This window comes from Ochotona princeps, chromosome 24, assembly GCF_030435755.1.
Source record: "Ochotona princeps isolate mOchPri1 chromosome 24, mOchPri1.hap1, whole genome shotgun sequence".
Taxonomy (NCBI): Eukaryota; Metazoa; Chordata; class Mammalia; order Lagomorpha; family Ochotonidae; genus Ochotona; species Ochotona princeps.
Window position 1 is genome coordinate 26,445,862 of NC_080855.1, and position 15,081 is coordinate 26,460,942.

Consider the following 15,081-nt stretch of genomic DNA (forward strand, 5'->3'; position numbering starts at 1 on the left):
GCTTCTGCAGTCACAAGATCTTCGTCCCCTCCACCTCCCGGGCCTCCTGCGAGCTGCCTGTCTCTCCCATCTGCTTTCCGAGGCCAGAGAGAGTACCAGGATCATTGCTCCTCACTGTTCCTCCTTGGTGTCCACACCTGGAAGACAGGAGGAGTGGGGGGCTGCCCCTGACCGGATTGTTTATCTTGCTGGACAGGAAGGCCCAGCCGCCAGGGGCCCTGCCCCTGGGTTCCCTGGAGGTGACTCTGTGCCCTGCGCATTTGTTTTCTTTCCGGTGGAATTTTTGCTCTTGAACACTCAGCTTCCAGCTGTCCCCATCTCGGTTTCCTCCTGTCCAGACAGGCTGGCCCCTGGCCATGAGCTTGACCATGCATGAGAGGCTGAAGGGCTGAAGAGGAGGCAGGAGGTGGCAGGCCAGGGGAGCAACTCTGCTGGATGGGCCAAGAGGGTCCACGCAGCTAGGGGATATATCCGGCCATCTTGGGCCTCACACTGAATTGCAGCTGCTTCCCCTGTTGGGGTCAAGACCCTCCTGGCCTAGAGAGAGACAATGAATGCAGAGACAGGCCGCTGAGGTCAAGGCCAGCCCCCAACATCATCATGGGGAGGGGTGGTTCTGCCCCAACCTGTGCCAACCCCCCTGCCCCAGGGACTTCCTGTATGGTTCTGCAAGGGGAGTGGGGGTAGGCTCTGCTCCCTGGGCCCACATACCCAAGTCAGATGCCCCTGCCACCAATACTAAATACAACCCACTATCTGTCCCTTGGAGCTGCCTCTTGTGGCCCCTTCTGCACCCTTGACCCTGGCTGTCCCCAGGCACTGCTGCCATGTGAACAACACTTACTCGCCTGCCTGCATCAGCTCTTACTCACTGGGTCCTGTTAGTTCTTGACCTGATAGGGGTGCAGCAGGAGTGGCGGGAAGAGCCTCTCCCCACGTTGGGGTACAGGTCCAGGATCAGGGCTGGCTAGATTTTTTTTCCTTTGGGGGTGGTAGTGGGGATGGTGGTGTCAGACCCAGTTCCAGGTTCAATTGTTATGTTTTGTTTTGTTTGAAAGAGAGAGGGAAAGATAGCTGGGCAGCCAGCCAGAAATTTGCCATACACTGGTACCTATCCCAGATGCCAGCAATGGCTGGGGCGGGGCCAGCCGGGAACTCAAGGCAGGTCCCTCACCTGAGTGGTAGGTACCCAAGCACCGAGCTGTCACCTGCCACCTCCCACAGAGTACAGAAGTGGGAAGCTGAGTCTGAACAGCAACCCAAGCACTCCTGCAGGGAATTCAGCTGGGTCAAGCTCTCAGCCCCGAAGCACTGTTTAAAAGCCAGCGGAATGGGCCAGCACTGTGGGTAGTACGCTAAGCCTCCTCCAGAGGTGCCAGCAACCCATGTGGGTGACGGTTCAAGTCCTGGTTGCTCCACTTCTGATCCAACTCCTTGCAAATTCATCTGGGAAAGCAGCAGAGGATGGCCCAAGTGCTTGGGACCGTACTGGCTATAAGCTTTGGGCCATCCCAGTTTCGGCCATTGTGGCCATCTGCAGAGTGAACCAGTGGATGGAAGATCTCTCTGTGTCTTTCTTCCCTAATAAGTCTGTCTCCCAAATAAAAATAAATGCAGTTTTTTTTTTTAAAGCCAGCAGAAGCCCACTGGACACCTTCCATGGACAGACACAAATGGCCATTGCATTCACAACATCTACTGAGATCCTGGCCAGGGTGTGATTGAAGTGACATCGTCATGGCCAACGCACAGAAGGGAAAAGGGAAGCTCAGGGCAGTCCCTGACTGTGCACAGGCCACGTCTGCCTGCTTCTGCCTACAGCACAAGGCTCTCTCAGGCAAAGGGCTGGCACCCCGGCCATGGGGATCCTGGATGGGAGAGGAGAGGCTATGTTTGGATGCTGGGCTGGAATGGGGGATCTTTCTCGGGTTGCATCTTCTAATCCAGAGGGGCTGCCTGACCTAGTATAGTGAGGAGGCAGTCATGGGCACATGGGCAAGAAGCAGACAGAGGCATCCAGGTGTTGTTGGAGAGGGAGTGGGTGCAGGAAGCAGCAAAATGAGGCTGGGCTAGATGAGGGAAGTTGGGGGAAGCCCTTCCTTATTGGCCTCTGCCAAGCTCAGGATCCGCCATGCATGCTCAGAAAAACCCGTTCCAGAAAGACCTGCAGAAGCTGCTCTGCTCCAAGCCTGCATTGGCTGTGAGGAAGGAAGTGCAGGGAGTCTAGCTTGGGGTCTCCCTGGCCTACCCCTCTTCCCCTCACCTGTTCTCCTAGTCCTTACAGATCCCACCAGGGCCCCGACAGCCCTAGCCTGGATGCCTCACCATGGTGACTCAGACCAACAGACACGAGAGATGTCTGCTCCCATATGGACAGAAAGGAATGGTCAGTGACTCGGGCCCAGTGGAAGGGGTGTCCCTGGGGCCTCTGAGGAGGTGGGGGGCAAATTCCATGTACACTGTGTCACCCAAACTGTCTCCCCTGTACCTCGCCCACCCACAAATCTGCCTTGACCCAATGGGGTTACAGTCATCTGCCCTGGGTGTCTGCCCAGCTGCTCCATGGGGGCCACACGGAGGAGTCATGGCTCTGGCTTGATATTCTTTTGCTTTGTGCCTCCCAGCATGATGTAATTGGCCACAGTCAATAACCATCCCAGGGCCTGGAGTAAAGGACAACGGAGGTGGGTTTGGGGGTGGAGGGGGCGGGTGGCCTGGCGTGATGGTTCAACAGGCTAGTCCTCCACCTGCAAGTGCCAGTATCCCATATGGGTGCCAGTTTTTGTCCTGGCTGCTCCACTTCCCATCCAGCTCCCTGTCCGTGGCCTGGGAAGGCAGTAGAGGGTGACTCAAGTCCTTGAGCTCCTATACTCCCTTGGGAGACCTGGAAGAAGCTCCTGGCTTTGAATCAGCTCAACTCTAGCTGTTGCTGCCATTTGGGGAATGAACCAGCAGATGGAAGATCCTTCTCACTCTATCTTTCCTACTCTCTATAAATCTGCCTTTCCAATTAAAAAAAAAAGTCTTAATAGGACGTGGATAGAACAGTCAGAGAGAGGGTCAGGAATGTGAAGAATGAGGAACGCGCTATTGGTGAACATGAGGGCGCGTGAATCAGAATCAGAGAATCCAAGAGAGACAATGACCCGGCCAGATCCAGCCAGCCTGGCCTGGAGGCGCCCCGTCGGGTCTGCATTGCCTCATGCAATTGTCACCGCCCCACTCTGTGGCCACAGCTGTCCCACACGCGGCACACGCTCCACCCTGCCTTGCACAGCCAACTTCCTGTTGGTGGTCACCCAGGGACTCCCTCAATGCTGACCAGGCTCGCTGCTGCTCAAGGGCAACGAGGGTCATTTCTGCTCATTGAGCAGAAGATCACGCAAGATTCTGATAGAAATAAGGAAGTGAGGGTTCCTGGGGCCCCAGGCATAGCCAAGTGCGCATGGGGTTGCGGGGGGAGCCCAAAAGTGACTGAGCAGGGGGTGACTGGGACCACTAAGAGATGGGAACAGTGCAGGGAGGAAGGAGGAGGGAGGGAGGGGAGAGGTGGGACTGGGGGTCCACAGCTACTTCCTCCTGCTCCTTGGGGGGATTGGGGTGTGTGTGAAATTGCCAGTAGGCCCGTATTCAATCCTGGGACCCAGAGAGGCTGCACTGTGGGACTGGCTTGTGGCACAATGGCTTAAGCTTTTGCTTGGGACGCCAACATTCCACATTGAGTCCTGGCTGCGCTACTTCCAATTCAACTTCCTACTAGCGCACCCTGGAGGGGGCCTTTCTAAAGCTCCTAGCTTTGGCCTAGCCCAGCCCTAGCTAATTGCAGACCTGTAAGAGAAGTGAATTGGTAGCAGATGGAAGCTCTCTGTCTCTTGCTTGCTTGCTCTGCTTTTCAAATAAAGACATCTTTTTTTTTTTTAAGATTTATTTTTATTTGAAAGGCAGATATACAGAGAGGAGGAGAGACAGAGAGGAAGATCTTCCATCCGATGATTCACATTCCAAGTGGCCACAACAGCTGGAGCTGAGCCTATCTGAAGCCAGGAACTTCTTCCCAATCTCCCACATAGATGTAGGGTCCCAAGGTTTTGGGCTGTCCTCAACTGTTCTCCCAGGCTACAAGCAGAGAAAGAAAGAGAGAGGGGGAAGGGGGAGAGAGAGAGAAAGGAGAGAAAGAAAGAAAGAAAGAAAGACAGATGGACAGACGGGCCCGAGTTTGCAGAATCAGTCTTGGGGGATGGGGCGGGTGTGGAGGCAGGGGGATGTTTCTAGAGACAAGAGGGGAGGAGCCGGCAGGCATCATCTCCAGGACCCACCAACTTATGACACTGCCAGACACCGGTGGGGATGTTGATGAGAAAAACGGGAACGTATGCTTCCCAGCCCCTGCCCTGGGAGCTACCACCCTCCAAGAACTGAAGCTCAGATCCCCTGGGTCTGAGAGACGCTGCCACTGAGCGCGAGGCTGGATTGTGCCTGGTGTTCACAAATACTGTGCTGTGTGGTTCCCACTCCAGCCCCCAGAGCCCGAGGGTCACCTTCTGCCAAAAAGGAAAATGGCCTCAACAGCTAGAGCTAAGCCCAGTCTGAAGCCAGGAACCTCTTCCAGGGTCTGCCACATGGGTGCAGGGCCCCAAGCACTGGGCCATCCTCCAGTACTTTCCTGGCACATTATCAGGGAGCTGGATCAGAAGTGGAGCAGCCAGGACTTGAACTGGCGCCCACAGGGGATGCAGGCGCTGCGAGAGGTAGCTTTACCTGTTGCATCACATTACCCAGCCCCAGGGATGAGTGATTCTTAGAACTCTCTGGATTGTGAAACTCTTCGTGTAGATGGCAGAACAAAGCAACCACAGACAGGCACTAATTTTTGAATCAGGGATATTGGGAGAAACACAGGAGAGGGAGGGGGGGACATAGAGCCAGGTGGGGGAGGGGGTCTGACCACCCAGGCCAGGACTGCCCTGGGGTGACACCAACCCAGGGCCAGGCTCTCCTGTGAGCGGGAGCTGTGGCATGCATAACTCAGCAAGCTCACTCCTAGAGAGGGCTGCCAAGTGCATAGCCAGGCTATTTTTGGCGCTGTGGTGTTTGGAGAGCCACCAGGCCAGAAATAGGACCTTGCCTCTCTGCCACCCCCGGCTCTCCCAATGAAATCACCCTGGAGTCAGGAGGCCGGGCCCTGCATTCCAGGGAGCCTGTGTAACTCCCTTGTCGCTGCCGGGAGAGACAGACCATCTTCCCCACAGGAAGGGCCTGCAACGCTGCGTGCTTGACTGTAAAAGGGATTTGGGACGAAGAGGCCAGGGAGAGAGAGATTGAGTCAGAGTGAGGGGGTTAAAGGAGAATGGGAAATGGGGAGGAAAGAGAGAATGGCAGGGAGGAGCTGGGAGGCAAGGCAGAGGGAGGGCGGAAGACCTCTGCAGCCAGAGGTCCCCGGGGGGCGTGGTGGTGGGAAGGCGTGCATCTGGGACAGTCACGAACACCTTCTGGGGGCTTCCTTTCCATCTTTCCCAGTTAGCAAGGCCTGGAAGTTCCCTCAGAACTCCAGCACCCAGCAACTCACTCTCTTATCTCTGAGCCTCCGGAAGCCAGAAATGCAGCTATTTCAACAGCTGGGACTTTTCTCTGCCTCTGACCCAAGGGGTCATAGCTTCAACCAGAAGACCCAACCCCTGGCTGTTTGGGGTTTAGGGGCGAAAGGGAAAGTGACGGTCCCTTGAGTCAGGCTGGATTCGGAGAAGCACCTTGGGATGTCTATGGGTAATGAGTGACTCCCAGCACGCAGCCGTGTCCTGGTGAGGGGCTGAGGCAAGGGCACATGCATGCAGGCGAGAGGCAATGACCACGGGCAGCTGGGCAGCTCCAGCTCATCAAAGTCAAAGGAAAAGTCAAAAAAAATCAAAACCCTGTCATAGCAGATTTTACCTCAGTTTCTCTTTCTTCCCCTCTTATTAATTTTTAAAGATTTAATTATTTATTGGAAAGGCAAACATGGAGAGAGAGAGAGAGAGAGATGTTCTGTCTGCTGGTTCACTCTCCAAATGGCTATACCAGTCAGGGTTGGGCCAGACCAAAACCAGGAGCCAGGAATCTTCCATGTGGGTGCAGGGCCCAAGCACTTAGGGACATATTTTGGTTTCCTAGGTGAATTAGCGGTGTGTGTGTGTGTGTGTGTGTGTGTGTGTGTGTGTGTGTGCTAGATAGGAAGTGGAGCAGCCGGAATTAGAACTGGCGCCCATACAAGATGCCAGCATTGTAGGCAAGCAACTTAGTTGGTTATACCACAATGTTGATGCCTCTTTCTATTGCTAAAGAGAGATGGAGAGAGAGAAAGGAGTGAGCTCCCATCTGCTGATTCACTCCCCAAATGCCCACCACAGCTACTGTTGGGCAAGGCTGAAGCCAGATGCTTGGAACTCTGTCTGGGTCTCCCACCTGGTGGCAGGGACCCAAAGACCTGAGCTATCATGAGCAGCCTCCCAGAGTGTCCAGGGAGCTGCAGCTGGAAATCAGAGCCGGGACACACATTCTGTGCTATGGGATATAGGCAGTTCAGTGCTGAGGCCACATGCTGGGCCCTGGCCTCCACGTTGACACACCCACTGCATGCCAGCAGGACCCCTCCAGTCCCACACCTCTCAGTCTTCAGGGTAAAATGTGCCCCTCCCCCAGCTGTTCAAAGGACTGAAGCACCCCAGGTTAGAGAGTAAGTTGGGGTTGCCTGTTGTGGTCTCATCCAAGTATCTTCTTTTTTTTTCTAAAAATGTATTTATTTTGGGCCCAGCGCAATAGCATAGTGGTTAAAGACCTCGCCTAGCACGCCCGGGGTTCCTATATGGGCGCCGGTTCTAATCCCAGCAGCCCTGCTTCCCATTCAGCTCCCTGCTTGTGGCCTGGGAAAGCAGTGGAGGACAGCGCAAAGTCTTGGGACCCTCCACCCGCGTGGGAGACCTGGAGGAAGTTCCTGGTTCCTGGCTTCGGATCGGCACAGCACTGGCCGTTGCGGTCACTTGGGGAGTGAATCAGCAGATGGAAGATCTTTCCTCTCTGCCTCTCCTCCTCTCTGTATGTCTGACTTTCCAATAAAAAAAAATAAAAGATTTATTTTTTTTTTTTTTATTGGAAAGGCAGATCAGATTTACAGAAAGAAGAGACAAGGCTCTTCCATCTGCTGGTTCACTCCCCAAATGGTCACAATGGCCAGAACTGAGTGGATCCAAAGCCAGAAGCCAGGAGCCAAGAGCTTCTTCCTGGTCCCCCATATGGGTACAGGGTCCCAAGGCTTTGGGCCATCCTCGACTGCTTTCCGAGACCACAAGCAGGGAGCTGGATGGGAAGTAGAGCAGCCGGGACACAAACTGACATCCGTGTGGGCTCCTGCAGCTTGAACCATTGAACCATTGTCTGGGGCCCATTCAAGACTCTTCTAAGCACTGCCCTGCGGCCCCAGAGGGTGGAGGGAGGGAGGCCTTGCAGGCGTTGCTGGGGGAGGAGCTGAGCTGGGGCCTCTGTCCTCCATCCTCTCCTCACCGCACATTCTTAGGGAAGACTAAACACAACCCTGGCGGGGGGCGGGGGGAAGACAGGTGTCCTTGGCTGCTACTGGAGGTGCTGGCTCTCCTGTGTCACGAGGCGGCGGCAATGTCCATGATCCCAACTTTCCAAGGAGGTTTCCCTCTCTTTCCTAGCCATGCCCCTCCCTGCCCCCACCCGGGGTTAAACAAAGACAGGAGGCAGCCTCAAAAAAAAAAAAAAAAATCCCAGGAAAGCTGTGGGGCTGTGGTTACCTTGGTATCTGTTTACTGAACAAATCCAAAACAAACATCTCAACACCCACGGGTGCTTCCTGTGGTCGTCTCCATGGGTACGCCCAGTGGAATCCCAGCACCGACACAAAGCACAGATGTGAGGACCCCAAGGTCAACAGCACCATGCCCCCTCCCACCCCCCTACACAGGAGCCCTTCAGCACACCCTCACACGCCCCCCGAACTCCACTCCATCCACACTGGCCACATCACCCGGGGCATACCTGATCCTGCCAGACCCCAAATGTCATTGGTGCTCACTGCCAACCAGTGGCCACCCTCTCCAGAGCTCAGGCCCCCACCAAGAACTCAGCCCTGGAAGGGACCACCACCCCACTTAGCGCATCTCAAACCCCAGCCAGAAAGGGCTGTGGGCAACGGAGAGCCCTCAGGGGCACTCAGGGAGCCTGAACGCCATGTGCCACACAGCCCCAGAGGGCAAGCCACCAGATGACAGTGGCCCAGGAGGAGACAGTCAGCTCTGTGTAGGGCTGGCATCCGAGACAATCAAAACTCAGACGGTAGCCTGCACACTCCATGCCCTTGGGCTGGAGGTTGGAGGTGCGAGCTGAGCTGAGCTGAGCTTGAGGATCTGTTAGCCTGGACCCTGTGTGTTTGGCCACCTGTCACCCTGCCGGGCAGGCAGGACCTCCTGCTGACAGGGCATCCAAAGACAGGCAAAGGTGACTGAATTGAGGGAGGGCCTTGAGCAAACCCAGGGAGCATGCGGGAGGGAGGGGGTTGGCCTGACGTTCCCTGAGGCCTCTTGCACACGTACACACAGGCAGCACACACATACACACACAGGCCTCCACAAGCCAGAGGAGGGAGGCGCACCCCCCCACGCCGGGGGGGGGGTTTAGGCAGGGGCCGGCTGGCTGTTGCTCAGACACTTCCACAGCCAGCACGTGGGCGGGGCCACACCATGAGTTCATCTAACTTCCTGCCCCACATCTGGTATAAAGGGAGGCTGCTGGCCCCAGGAGCAGCACAGCTGGGGCTGGCTGCAGGGCCCAGAGCAGAGTGCGGGAGAGGACCAGGACTGAGACAGCCACTCCCCCTAGTCTTCCAGCTTTGCCAAGACTCCTGGGACAGTCTGCTGCAGCAAGGCGACTCTGAGAACTTCAGGTAGGGGAAGAGCAAACTCCTTTCCATCTCTGTCCTCTCTCCAGCATCTCCACAGTGAGGTCCCTGCACCCCGTTTTTTTCCCTCTCTCCTTCCCTTCTTTGCAGGGAGCAGGTGGGACTGGGGTGGGAGCCCCAGGTACCAGGACTTCTGATAACTCCTGCTTTTCCCATATTCCTTGACTTGAGTAACACACACCCGGTGGAAACGTTGCAAATCTTCATGCAAACCCACAGATGTGGGAGCTTCTATCTCCACTAAGGGAAGAGGGTTACCTGGGCAGCTTCCAGCAGATGGAGATGGGATGGAATGGACAGTGACTTCTGGAACCAGAGCTGGGGGGCATGACCAGGGTGTGCTCTGCCCTGCTCTCCCTCCCCCTTGCTGCTCCTCCTATAACCGACCCCACCTCAGACCCCTTTCCGCTTGCTCTAGGATGCAGATGTGTCCGGTGCTTGCCTGCCTGGCCCTGGGCTTGGCCGTCCTCTCTGCTGAAGGATCTGCCTCACACTTGCACCAGTCCCAGGTGGCTGAACTGGCAGCAGACTTCGGGGTGAAAGTGTTTCGGCAGGTGGCACAGGCCACTGAAGACCGCAACGTGGTTTTCTCGCCCTATGGGGTGGCCTCGGTGCTGGCCATGCTGCAGCTGACCACGGCGGGGGAAACCCAGCAGCAGCTCCAAGAGGCCATGGGATTCAAAGTCGATGGTGAGACATGGGGCAGGGCAGGAGGTGTGAAGTCTCGTGTCTTCGGAGAGCCAACAGACTCAGGCTGGGCTAGGTGAACCCCTGGCCCTATTGCAGGGGCCACCCCCTCTTCTCTTAGGACCTCACTGGCTGTACCAGCCCACGGATCTGCCGCTTACTGCTTGTGTGACTTCAGTGTCAGTAAAACTCAGTTTCTTCAGAATAGGGACACACACACACACATAGTTCCCCTAGGATGCTGTGTGGAGAAGAAATAGAGAGATGCATATAAGATACAGGGGCGGGAGGGAGGAATTAAGGGTCCATCATTACAGAACTGAGAAAAAAATGGTTGAACCCAAAGAAAGTGTCAGGAGTTGAGACTGTTGAGGGAAACCTAGATGGGCAGGGAAGGGACAAAGTTTGGAATACAGGATGGGAAAGACTCACCATTGGGGGTGTGTGTGTGAGCACGGCTGGGGGCCCTCATGTGACCCATCTTCCTTGCCGCTGTCCAGAGCAGAGCACGGCCCCCGCCCTGCGCCGCCTGCACCAGGCGCTCATGGGCCCCTGGAACAAGGACGAGGTCAGCACCACAGACGCCATCTTTGTGCAGCGTGACCTGAAGCTGGTGCCGGGCTTCATGCCTCACTTCTTCAGATTGTTCCGGACCACGGTCAAGCAGGTGGACTTTTCTGAAGTGTCGCGGGCCAGATTCATCATCAATGACTGGGTGAAGAGACACACGAAAGGTGAGCATGCTGGGAAAGCAGATGCGCGTGCCCAAGGGCCTGTACTCCAACGGGGACTTGGAAACAAAGCCACATGTCTCAAACTCTTCCTTCCAACCTCCCTCCTCTGTAGAAGGCCAAGTGTACTTGGCCATAGTGGTCGTCATTAGGTGTTCTCAAAACCATCTCCAAGAAATGTTTTGAGATTAAAATGTGTGTGTGTGTGTGTGTGTGTGTGTGTGTGTGTATGTATTTATTTGAAAGACAGAGTTACAGAGGGAGAGAGAGCTTTCATTCAAATGGCTACAACAGCCCCAAGGCTGATCCAGGCCAAATCTAGGAACCTGCTACTCCATCTGGGTCTCCCACAAGGGTGCAGAGAGCCAAGCACTTGTGGCCATCTTCTGCTGCCTTCCCAGACACATTAACAAGGAGAGGGATTGGAAGTGGAGAAGCTAGGACCTTGAACCAGCACCCATTTGGGATGCTGGTGTGGCAGGCAATAGCCTAACCTACTGTACCACTGTGCCTGCTCCAGACTTAAAAAGAACAGCAGTGAACAGGACCCTTAGAACAACACTTAGGACCCTTCAAGAATGCTTTTTAAGGGGGCAAAGCCAGGGTGAGATTTCCAGCTCTGGTTCCAGACAGGGGCTGGAAGGTGCCCTGAGACCCTGGGGGAGAAAGAACAGGTGGAGAGCAATGAGACTCTGACTTTGACCCCATCTGCGCCCTGCTGGATACCTCCCTCCTGCATCCCTTTGAGAACTGGGGGCTGGAGTTCTCACACATATCTGACCGTCCCTCCCTCCCTTGGTGCTCCCCAGGCATGATCAGTGACTTGCTCGGGGAAGGGGCTGTGGACCAGCTGACGCGCCTGGTGCTGGTGAACGCCCTCTACTTCAACGGCCAGTGGAAGACACCCTTCCCGAAGGCTGGCACCCACCGCCGCCTCTTCCACAAGTCGGACGGCAGCACCGTCTCGGTGCCCATGATGGCGCAGACCAACAAGTTCAACTACAGTAAGTGCCAGCCCTCCCATCCCCACCTTATCCCTGGGGTCTCCTGGGGACATCCAACCTGCTGCCCTCCGCACCCCCAGCGAGTGGAGAGAGAGCAACCCCACAACACATTCTGGTTTCCCAGGGGGGAGAGTCCAGGCCAGGGGGAGCAGAAGCAAGAAGCTTGATCTTCCTCCTGCCCCACCTCTGTCTGCCTGCTGGACCCTTTCCAGCACCATACTGGAAAGCACAATCCCCAGGCTGTGGTGAAAGCTGAGATACTGGAATACTTGGCATTGGCAGTGGGAGAGGCAAAGAGGTACAGGGTCCCCAGGACTTGGGCTGTCTGCTTTCCCAAGCCATAAACATGGAGTTGGATGGGTAGCGGAGCATTCAGGAGATGAACCAGCATCCATATAGTGTCCCGGCGCTCGAAGACAGAGGAGTAGCCAGTTGAACCATGGTGCCACCCCCAAAGGGGAGGCCAAAGGGCACAGGAATGCCAGAGAGGGTTGGGGTTTGGGGCTCCCAGGCAGGGTGACGAGGACCCAGGGCTGGGGTTCAAAGCGGCCAGCACCAGAGCTGCTCCTCATGTGCCACCTTGGTGTCCTGCCAGCTGAGTTCCTCACCCCGGACGGCCACTACTATGACATCCTGGAGCTGCCCTACCATGGGGATACCCTGAGCATGCTCATTGCCGCTCCCTACCAGAAAGAGGTGCCTCTCTCAGCCATCACAAACATCCTGACTGCTCAGCTCATCAGCCAATGGAAAGGCAACATGACCAGAGTGCCCCGCCTCCTGGTTCTGCCCAAGTAAGCTGCACTCCCTTAGTGCCCCCTGACACCTTCTCTCCCAGCTCCAACTTCAGGCATTTGCCCTAGGGTTGAATTTTCCAGCTTTTGCAGTGACCCCTGCGGGGAGAGGTGTGTGTGTGCGTGTGTGTGTGTGTGTGTGTGTGTGTGTGTGAGAGAGAGAGAGAGAGAGAGAGAGAGAGAGAGAGAATGGTAGCACATACTCTACCCTGGGTTTAATTAGCTTAACTACCATCATCCCTGTACCTGGAGAATTTTCTAGAGAAACCACCCCTCCGCAGAATACTCCCCCTCCGACAAGCCACTTGGCGGTGGGCTGAGGGGGGCAGTGACTCGTCCACATCCACACTCACACTTGCCTTGCCCTCCCACCCCATCTCCCATCCCTGAACTGCAGTGACCCAAGGAATTGCTTTCGCGTGCGCCAGCCCCACCCAAGGCTTCTAGCTGGGACACCAACATGTTGGAGCAGCTATTAAAAATCTTGACACACACAATCAAAGGAGTGGAGAAGGCTATGGGTCATTGGAGGATTTCAGGCACCCAAGGGTCCTGTTCCACTTACCCCCAAACTGGCAGAGGGTTTGGGAGACAAGGAGGCACTCAGTGGTTGGCTGCTCCCCCTCACCTCTGCCATAAAGATGGAGGTAATTAGCTGTGCCCTGGTAGGAGGCAGAGACAGCCCCGGAGCACCTCTTCCAGCGCTAGCTCTCAGACCCACCACCTACAGCCCAGAGAGGTGTTCAGCCTTCCCAGCAGGACAACATGCCCCCGGCCACACTACATCCAATTATGCTGAAATGCCTGCCTCCTTCAAGGAGAGCAATTAGTCAGAGACTCCAGAAGTGATGGGAGTGGACAGGGAGGACAGGGGAGGCTGCTCACAAATGCTTGTGAATGCTAGAAACTTCCAGCACGGAGAGACGCATTGCCAACAGATGTCATGGAAGCAGGCTGTAGGTTCCCGCCAGTGTCCTGTCCTGCAGGAGGCAGGCACTGAGCTTTAGCTGTCTGTCTCCTGTTGTCTGCAGGTTCTCCCTGGAGAGTGAAGTGGACCTCAGGGGTGCCCTGCAGAACTTGGGCATGACGGACATGTTCAGGCTGGGACAAGCAGACTTCACACGTCTTTCAAGTGAGAGAGAGAGAGGCCTTAGCCTGGGTGGCCATGGGGTGGGGAGGGAACACCCAAGGCTGAGTCTCAAGGGCTGGACTTGACATCAACCCGGATCCACCTCTATTTCAGACCAAGAACCTCTCCACGTGTCCCAGGCTCTGCAGAAAGTCAAGATCGAAGTGAATGAGAGTGGCACTGTGGCGTCTTCCTCCACAGGTGAGTCCTCACTCCTGCCCAGGGCTTCCCAGAAGGGGCCCAAGTGGGCCCAGACCTGACATGGACCCTGGCATCCTCCTGCTCCACACTGGCCTCTCACTCCGGGGTCAAGAACAAGAGCTGCACCCACCCCTACCCCTCCTGTTCCTTGGCTTTTGCTGGGGCCCTGGGGTTCCTGCATGGGAGCCCCGAGTTGCTCCCAGGGTGGGGAATGAGCTTGAATTTGCTTACCAGCAAATTCCAATGACACTGGTGGTGGTGAGGGGTGGTCTCTGAGCTCTGAAGACACCCATCCTGGGGCTTCCTGAAGGCCAGCTGTGGACATTGCCCACCGGCCCTCCTCACCCACCAGGCCCTGGCCTCCAACACAATCCCTTGTCTTGCAGCCATCTTCGTCACAGCTCGCATGGCCCCCGAGGAGATCATCATGGACAGGCCCTTCCTGTTTGTGGTTCGGCATAATCCCACAGGTGAGCCCGGAACCCCGCCATGTTCCCCGGCTCCATGCCCATCTTTTCACCACCAGAGGACTCTGGGTAGGGAACCCCAACCCAGCCCCTGCCCACAGCATTCAGTGAGGAGGCACAGCTCTGCGATCCATGGCCCAGTCCCTGGCCCAGCTTGTGCACAGGGGCAGCCGCCAAGACTGCAGTCAGCTAACTGGCTTGTGCACATGCTCAGAGCGTTGCCACCTCACCCCTGGGTTTCCTGTTCACAGGTACCATCCTTTTCCTGGGCCAAGTAATGGAACTCTGACGGGGGGAAGAGGAGCCCTCGGCTGGGACAGAACTGGGGCTGTGTCAGAGAAGACTTGCTGGAGGACTCTTTGTGGAAAAAAAAAAAAAGTCATGCGTCTCTCTTTAAAACAAAATGATAGCAACAACACGGAATCTTTTCCACCTGCTTCCCCGGGCCTCTGACTGCGGCGCAAGCCAGGCTTCCTGCTAGCAGCCTGGATGCCGGCCCCAAGACCAAGTCCCTGACAGTCTCCAAGGAGACCAGCAGGTGCAGGCATATTGGCTCATCTCTGCCTGTTGGGGGGGTGTCAGGCCCCCGGCAGGGTGGGATCTTGAAGGTTAGCAGCAGCAGCAGCAGCAGCCACAATTCGTGTTCTGGTCACGCTGTGGTCACTCTTACGCTGTTGTTACCAAGGAGGCTGGTGACCAGCCAGACCAGACCAAAAAGAGAGACATCCTTTCATCTCAAGCTCCATGCTGGCATCAGCCACCTTCCCGGCTCAGCAGGGCTGTGAACTGGTGGGGCCAACACACAATGCCTACTGCCACCACCACCATCCCTGCCTCCCAACAGGGCCCTGTCCCTCCTCGGAAACTACGTGCATACGGCTATCTTGGAGTGTAGGTGACTTGTTTACTGGTAGAAGCAGGTGTCTGCTTCCCACAACCCTGATTTGCACAAAAACAGGAACAGAGGTTAAATGTGTACCTGGCTCCTGCTCCCCAGCTCCCTGCTGGGGTGGGATGCCAGAGGTGTGCTTGCTGACTATTTATCATATCCTTATCCTTGTGTGCTTGCTAGAGAGAAAGAGAGAACTATCAAAGATAATGTATTATTTAAATGT

The 15,081-nt window shown here is 55.9% G+C and overlaps 1 protein-coding gene across 1 annotated transcript; it reads left to right on the top strand.

Moving 5' to 3' along the window:
- The first annotated feature begins 8,801 nt into the window (after positions 1-8,801).
- SERPINE1 (serpin family E member 1) lies at positions 8,802-14,322 on the top strand. The gene is made up of 9 exons (XM_004587183.3): positions 8,802-8,938; positions 9,372-9,643; positions 10,141-10,374; positions 11,181-11,375; positions 11,971-12,169; positions 13,201-13,301; positions 13,413-13,499; positions 13,886-13,969; positions 14,218-14,322. The coding sequence occupies exons 2-9, from the start codon at positions 9,373-9,375 to the stop codon at positions 14,253-14,255; spliced, it is 1,209 nt and encodes a 402-aa protein (XP_004587240.2). The 5' UTR covers positions 8,802-8,938; position 9,372; the 3' UTR covers positions 14,256-14,322.
- The last annotated feature ends 759 nt before the right edge of the window (positions 14,323-15,081 follow it).

Coding starts and splice junctions, on each gene's coding strand:
- SERPINE1 (XM_004587183.3), top strand. CDS start 9,373: ATGCAGATGTGTCCGGTGCTTGCCTGCCTGGCCCTGGGCTTGGCCGTC. Junction 9,644..10,140: donor CATGGGATTCAAAGTCGATG/GTGAGACATGGG, acceptor GCCGCTGTCCAG/AGCAGAGCACGGCCCCCGCC. Junction 13,970..14,217: donor GGTTCGGCATAATCCCACAG/GTGAGCCCGGAA, acceptor TCCTGTTCACAG/GTACCATCCTTTTCCTGGGC.